The 7,633-nt window shown below is 52.7% G+C and overlaps 1 protein-coding gene across 9 annotated transcripts in view; it reads right to left on the reverse strand.

Moving 5' to 3' along the window:
• Positions 1-7,220, reverse strand: part of LOC101066314 (leucine-rich repeat serine/threonine-protein kinase 1-like) — a 30,575-nt gene extending 23,355 nt beyond the window's left edge. For 4 of the 9 annotated variants that reach the window (XM_029832259.1, XM_029832258.1, XM_029832257.1 and 1 more), the window contains exons 1-5: positions 6,955-7,219; positions 6,442-6,543; positions 3,751-3,938; positions 592-763; positions 341-520 (exon numbers count right to left, since the gene is read on the reverse strand). In XM_029832259.1, coding sequence (XP_029688119.1) covers positions 341-520; positions 592-763; positions 3,751-3,938; positions 6,442-6,543; positions 6,955-7,027 — 715 coding nt within the window. In that variant the 5' untranslated portion in view covers positions 7,028-7,219. Of the gene's footprint in view, positions 1-340; positions 521-591; positions 764-3,750; positions 3,939-4,061; positions 4,853-4,919; positions 6,082-6,441; positions 6,558-6,954 lie in introns of those variants that run through there. The other 5 variants (XM_029832264.1, XM_029832260.1, XM_029832263.1 and 2 more) reach the window with 5 other exon arrangements.
• Positions 7,221-7,633: the final 413 nt, after the last annotated feature.

Below are 7,633 nucleotides of genomic sequence, written 5' to 3' on the forward strand. Positions count from 1 at the left end.
ATCCATTCAGACACACACACACACACTCACATCCACTCACACACACACACACACACACACTCTCACACACACACACTCACTCTCACACACACACACACTCACTCTCACACACACACACTCACATCCATTCAGACACACACACACACACTCACATCCACTCACACACACACACACACACACACTCTCACACACACACACTCACTCTCACACACACACACACACACACACTCTCACACACACACACACACACTCACTCTCACACACACACACACACACTCTCACACACTCACATCCACTCACACTCACACACACACACACACACTCTTACACACACACACACCTGCTTGTGCGGCAGCGTACAGCGGCAGCCCACTGATGACAGCAAAGTCGTCGCTGTGGATGGCACAGTCCCTGACGTTAGCGTGGTAGCTGTGGACCAGGAGCCGGACCACGTCCATGTGGCCCTGCTGGCAGGAGGTGGCCAGCATCCAGTTCAGCAGGTCCATCCGGAGACACGGACCTGGGAGAGAGACACGGTCACATCCTGTCCTCCGGGCTTCTGCAGGGTGATGAACGGAGTCTGGTCTCTACCTGGGACAGAGTCCAGCAGCTCTTTGACCAAGGTGGCGTGGCCACAGTGGGCCGCCAGGATGGCCGGGTTGGTGTTGGACGGGTCCAGAGGGACAGGAACACGGGCCTCTTTGAGGAGGTACTGGACACTCTGCTGGTCCCCGTGCTGAATGGCCACACAGAGGAGATTCACCTGCCACAGACACAGACAGAGACTTTTAATTTTAATTTAGGTCATTTTTAGCAGAACAAAAACCCCACAATGGGTTCAGGACACCTCCAAAGACCAGGTCCTCCTCCTCCCCCGTCGTCCACCATCATCGCGCTCTTGAACGCCTCGATATTGTTCGTTGCTCGGTAAAAATTAGAGTGTGTTTTTATTCCAGCTCCGACCATCCTAGAGAAGATGGTCTGGAGATCCCAGTCCAGTCCAATTAACATCTCCACTTAGGACCAGGACCAGGACTTCATCACTCCCCCCCCCACCCCCGGCAGCCTGGCACCCTCACCACGACCCTCACAGGGTCAGCAGCCACAGTCGGTCCAGATATTTAACATCCTAAATATCTCATTATTCACTTTTATGAGCTGGACCTGATCACGAGGGACCGGTTGGACTGGTCTCCGTGATCAACTATGAGCAGACAGACCTGAAACCTTCATCAGGCGTCAATACAAGAAGGAAGAGAGCGCAGATCTAGTCTCAGACCCCTCCCACATCGGGAAACCAGGTACTAATGAGGTCAACAACAAACGATGTCATGAACGTTCCTACAAAATATCGACATTCATCAAAAAGAGTCCTCCCAGTTCGACCTCCCAGTTCAACCTCCCAGTTCGTCCTCCCAGTTCGACCTCCCAGTTCGTCCTCCCAGTTCGACCTCCCAGTTCGTCCTCCCAGTTCGACCTCCCAGTTCGACCTCCCAGTTCGTCCTCCCAGTTCGTCCTCCCAGTTCGACCTCCCAGTTCGACCTCCCAGTTCGACCTCCCAGTTCGTCCTCCCAGTTCGTCCTCCCAGTTCGACCTCCCAGTTCGTCCTCCCAGTTCGTCCTCCCAGTTAGACCTCCCAGTTAGACCTCCCAGTTAGACCTCCCAGTTCGACCTCGGTGTGTGTGGTGCTGGTTTGGGTTGACCTGAGGGCTGTTCAGAGGACCAGACCAGCAGGACAATGTCCCACAGACAGTCTCCAAAGCAGCACCGACAGGGAAGGAAAAGAACCTCCGTAGAACCGCTGGACCAAGGCCAGGACCCATGGAACTCATGTTCTCCACAGATACAGATGCTAACATGTCCCCGGCCCTCTCCATTACTGCACAGCTTCCTGTCTGGTCCACCTCCAGTCCGTGGTCCACCTCCAGTCCGTGGTCCACCTCCAGTCCGTGGTCCACCTCCAGTCCGTGGTCCACCTCCAGTCCGTGATTCACCTCCAGTCCGTGATTCACCTCCTGTCCGTGGTTCACCTCCTGTCCGTGGTTCACCTCCTGTCCGTGGTTCACCTCCAGTCTGTGATATACCTCCAGTCCGTGGTTCACCTCCTGTCCGTGGTTCACCTCCTGTCCGTGGTTCACCTCCAGTCCGTGATTCACCTCCAGTCTCTGGTCCACCTCCTGTCCGTGGTTCACCTCCAGTCCGTGGTTCACCTCCAGTCCGTGGTTCACCTCCAGTCCGTGGTTCACCTCCTGTCCGTGGTTCACCTCCAGTCTGTGATATACCTCCAGTCCGTGGTTCACCTCCAGTCCGTGGTTCACCTCCAGTCCGTGGTTCACCTCCTGTCCGTGGTTCACCTCCTGTCCGTGGTTCACCTCCAGTCCGTGGTTCACCTCCTGTCCGTGGTTCACCTCCTGTCCGTGGTTCACCTCCAGTCCGTGGTTCACCTCCTGTCCGTGATTCACCTCCTGTCCGTGGTTCACCTCCAGTCCGTGGTTCACCTCCAGTCCGTGGTTCACCTCCTGTCCGTGGTTCACCTCCAGTCCGTGGTTCACCTCCTGTCCGTGGTTCACCTCCTGTCCGTGGTTCACCTCCAGTCTTTGGTTCACCTCCTGTCCGTGGTTCACCTCCAGTCCGTGGTTCACCTCCTGTCCGTGGTTCACCTCCTGTCCGTGGTTCACCTCCAGTCTTTGGTTCACCTCCTGTCCGTGGTTCACCTCCAGTCCGTGGTTCACCTCCTGTCCGTGGTTCACCTCCTGTCCGTGGTTCACCTCCTGTCCGTGGTTCACCTCCTGTCCGTGGTTCACCTCCTATCCTTGGTTCACCTCCTGTCTGTGGTCCACCTCCAGTCTGTGGTCCACCTCCAGTCTGTGGTTCACCTCCAGTCTGTGGTCCACCTCCAGTCTGTGGTCCACCTCCAGTCTGTGGTTCACCTCCAGTCTGTGGTTCACCTCCAGTCTGTGGTTCACCTCCAGTCTATGGTCCATCTCCAGTCTGTGGTCCACCTCCAGTCTGTGGTTCACCTCCAGTCTGTGGTTCACCTCCAGTCTGTGGTTCACCTCCAGTCTATGGTCCATCTCCAGTCTGTGGTCCACCTCCAGTCTGTGGTCCACCTCCTGTCCGTGGTCCACCTCCTGTCCGTGGTCCACCTCCAGTCTGTGGTTCACCTCCAGTCTGTGGTCCACCTCCTGTCCGTGGTTCACCTCCTGTCCGTGGTCCACCTCCAGTCTGTGGTTCACCTCCAGTCTGTGGTTCACCTCCAGTCTGTGGTCCACCTCCAGTCCTTGGTCATGCAGACCAGGGTTCGCTGTATTTTTAAATTCCATTTTTTCCTGTGACTAATGTGAACCTCTGTCTCTTCCAGTGTGTCACACCTGTGTGACCAATCAGCTCTCCCTGGTTTGAATGTTTAGATGGATATTTAAGTTATAATTAGTCTTTTCTCAACAGAATAAAGAAACAGTGAGTGTAGGAATCTGTTTTCTCGATCGTACACCTGTGTTGAGGGAATCACCTTTTTTTTAATCATTTTCCACTGTTGGACTGTCTGAAGATAAAACTCAGGTCATAAAGAGCCACTGAGAAGCAGCAGGTCAGTGACAGCTCGCCCACGGAGCCCCGACCTGGAGCTTCTCGGTGTCGTTAGGCAGCGGTTTCTAGTAGAAGGTGGTTACGCGGCAGCGTTGCCCCCCAGGGGGTTTATTCCTAATCTGTCAGGGTACAGGAACAGGAACAACCTTGGGGAGGACTCACCCCAGGAACACGGGGGGTTCCTGCACTGCACTCCACACAGCAGGCCTGCTGGATGAGCTCCCTGGCAACCTCCACCTGTTGGTCTTCATAGGCCGCCTTGATGTTCTCCAGAGTGGGGGAAGGAAGTACAGGACCACCTTCTGAGCCATCCAACAGGGACGTCTTGGCTCCCATCTCCTCCGCAGGACCTGGAACAGGAGGGAAACTGGTGAAACGGGAGGGTCACTGGTCCATGTGAGCAGGAGTGGGATCAAAGTGAGCCCTTTGTTCCGTCCTGCAGGTTAAACACATTTACAGCAGAACTAGGTCACCTTAATCAGAGCTCCAGCACGACTGAGTGGATTAGCAACGACTTGGAACGACTCCCGCCCTCCCAACCGGCCCACAACTGCACTCAGACTGGGATGCAAGGGAAACCCATTTCCTCAAAATGGTGAATAAACTATTACCATAAATAGAACTTATCTCGTCAACCTTTGACCTTTCCCAACTCTTTAGGCTGCATTGACACCATCTCCATTCATGCGCTGGTGCTGGACACTAAATCCCAGCAGGTGCTCACGTGTCCAGTGGGAATAATCAGTCACCACGTCGGTGGTCCCCAACCCCCGGGCCGCGGACCGGTATCGGTCCGTGGGGCGTTTGGTGCCGGGCCAGACACAAAGAATAAATAACTTACATTATTTACCTTTTATTATCCGAGTCTGAACAATCTCTTATTTTGAAAAATGACCAAATTCTCTCCGGTACATGCGTCATCAAGATGCTCATCTTAGTCACGTGACACATCGACGCTAATAACGCTAATATTAACATTTACCGCAACCTGTTTCAAATGTTGGCAGGGACTGGGCCCGAGCAGTCAGAACCTGACCGCTGGGCTACACGCTCGTTAACCCAGAAGGCCGAGGCTCGTCCTGACTGGAAATTCCCTATTTTATTCTATTTTCATGTTTTTAAAGGTCCTCTCTTATCAGAACCAATGTGAGATGCACATTTTCTGCAGTGGGCGTCTGTAATATGAATAATACATGCACGAGCCGGACTGGGGTGCTGATACATGAGACGTCCCAGGAGACGGGTGTCCTCCATCCACCGTCCATCCTCATCCTTAGAGGGACGTGATCGACAGTGCAAATGAAGATGGGGGAAGAAGGTGAGGTCCATACCTGACAGAGTTTTCCCAGCATACACAAATTATTCCATGAATCCAGCAGCAGCCCAGCAAACGGTCCCGTCTGTCTTCGTGGGCAGATTCCTGCTTCCCTCTCGGGGGGGAACCGGCAGAGCTAGGCTACTCTGACCTACAGTGAGCCCATTCTTGGTATCTGCTAATGGTGTCAATTGGATTGGAGAGGCTAAATTTACCCGAAACTGCAGGAAGCACAGAGGGAAGTCGAGTTTGGCGGATATTTTCAGCATCTGTAAACGGGCAACAGTTTCTCCGGGTCTCTGCTGCCACTGTCCCGGAACACGCGAGTGGACGTGTGACCCTTCTGGAGTTTCGTCCCACCCCCGGCCTCAGGGATAGAGACCGGAGGGAGGGGTACATTGTGTGTTTGGACATTGACACCTCAGCAGATAAATGAGCCGCAGATAGCGACAGGATGTCACCGTTCACGTTGGTGACCTGCAAACAGGATTGATCTTGTTGAGGAACAAAGTTTCATCTGCTCGTTATCAGCTGACGCTACAGGAAAAGAGCTCTTTGAAACGTGCTGCAGCTTGTAACAGTCCCCCTCCATCACTCAGCTCAGCGCTGCTTAAATGGCTCCGCGACGGCACCGCTTGGGCCCCCCTCCGGCTACGGCGTTCCGGACGGATCAGCTTTCCGGCTGCGTCCGTCCTATCGAAATGACTGCGGCGTTCAGCCGTGGCTCCGTCCTCCGCGCGCTGACTAACCTGCTCATGTCCCAGCTGTGAATCTTCCTCCTGCCTCTACCTCCACAGGAGCTCGCTCTCCTCCCATAGCTTCCCTTCCAGCCGCTGCAGAGCCTCTGGTCCCACGCCCTGGCTGCCCTCCATTAACGATCCTCTTCTGCCCCGGAGAAGGGCTGAAGACAAAGGGAGGGGGGCGGCAGACATGCTGAGGTAGTGCAACGGCAGCAGTGTCGGCGCCTCTTTAGGCTGCTGCAGGAGCGCCCCCTACAGGTCAGCCTGCTCAGGACTTTATCCGCCCACCACAAAGGCTAACGGGTGAACAGCATTATGCTGCGGTGTAGACGAGGCGCGACAGCACAGCAGGAAGTGATGGGAGCAGCACGGAACGGCGCCGGCGGCCCCCTGCCCTCCCTGGAGGACACTGCTACCATCGGTGGGCTCAGAGTCTGCACGTGGAGGCGCCACAGGACAGAGCGCCGAGGAGAAGTTTTGACGTTTACAGGAAATAAAAGTAGACGTGAGTGAGGACCCGCGTCCTCACTCACGTCTGGGGGGGTCTCCTGGACCTTCCTTCATCCTTTATCCCAGACAAACATGAGTGGGCGCCATCACTGAAACAGCCTTGGAATCATGCAGCAAATGAAGGCGTTGAGCAGAAGATCCGTCTGGTGTCTCTGAACGCAGCACGAACAGCCGGAGACTGAAGCCCACGGCCTCGGTTTCAATTCTGCTTTTACTAATTTGAGCACAAGTGCAGTTCCTACACACCTCCTCATGCACACATGAACCTGGACGCCGACCCCAACTCACCCGTGTGCTGCTCCATGCTGCCCACAGACTGGTCGTGCTGGGGAAGACCCACCGACCAGTAAGACATTCCTATCCAAGGGGCCGGTTCCTCAATGTCAGTTCCTTTACATGGAAAACTGGAAATAGTCAAAAATGCCACAACATAAAGACTCATGATGCATGTTAGAATAAGGATATGAACTTTACTTAACATAACTTGGATCGAAAATCTCTAAATGTGTAAAAAGGCGCGTGAACAGAGAGGAGATGATGTTATTAGAATCACTTCCAAATATTAGAATTAAAAACACTTTTGTCCTCCAGAGGTATGAAAATCTCGCAGTGCTGCAACGTCAGAAGGCAGAAAACGTGCACAGAAGCCACTAATGACAATTAAACATCTGAAAATAGCAGCATAACAGTGTTGGAAGCGCCGCGCAATAATGGTAAATATGCAGTCACCATCTTATTAAAATCACCTGTTATCAGAGCGAACCCCCAATTCCAGGTTTTACGTGATTAAACTCAACTTACGCGAATTTGCTTCCAGGGGTGACGTCACGCCAGCGAAGCGACCGTCGCGCGGTTGTTTCGTTTCCAAACACATGCGATTAAAAAGGACGAGGACAAAAGACGAGGACACTGAGGAGGTCCATCAGGGAGTGAGGGACACGTCCACTCCACACCCTGGCAGAACTGACATCTTCGGAACCACAGATTAGTCCTGCACGAACTTCCTGATTCAACAACACAAACTCTCCTTTCACTCCTCCAGTGAACGCACCGTGGGCAAAGTTCCGGCAGCGCTTTTCAAAATAAAATCCGATAAAAGAATTTCAAATTAAGACCAGTTACATTACAGGATCACGTTATGTTGGTTTTATAAGTGTTCCTATCTATTATAGATAACACTGATCTATAATCGGGGCTACATGAGCTGTTGTTATTACATCAAACATTTTCTTAAATTTCGATTGGGACACTTGTTCATGAGATGTTGTGTCCATTAGATGTTGTGTTCATTAGATGTTGTGTTTATTAGATGTTGTGTCCATTAGATGTTGTGTTCATTAGATGTTGTGTTTATTAGATGTTGTGTTTATTAGATGTTGTGTCCATTAGATGTTGTGTTTATTAGATGTTGTGTTCATTAGATGTTGTGTTTATTAGATGTTGTGTCCATTAGATGTTGTGTTCATTAGATGTTGTGTCC

This window comes from Takifugu rubripes, unplaced genomic scaffold (assembly GCF_901000725.2).
Source record: "Takifugu rubripes unplaced genomic scaffold, fTakRub1.2, whole genome shotgun sequence".
NCBI lineage: Eukaryota > Metazoa > Chordata > Actinopteri > Tetraodontiformes > Tetraodontidae > Takifugu > Takifugu rubripes.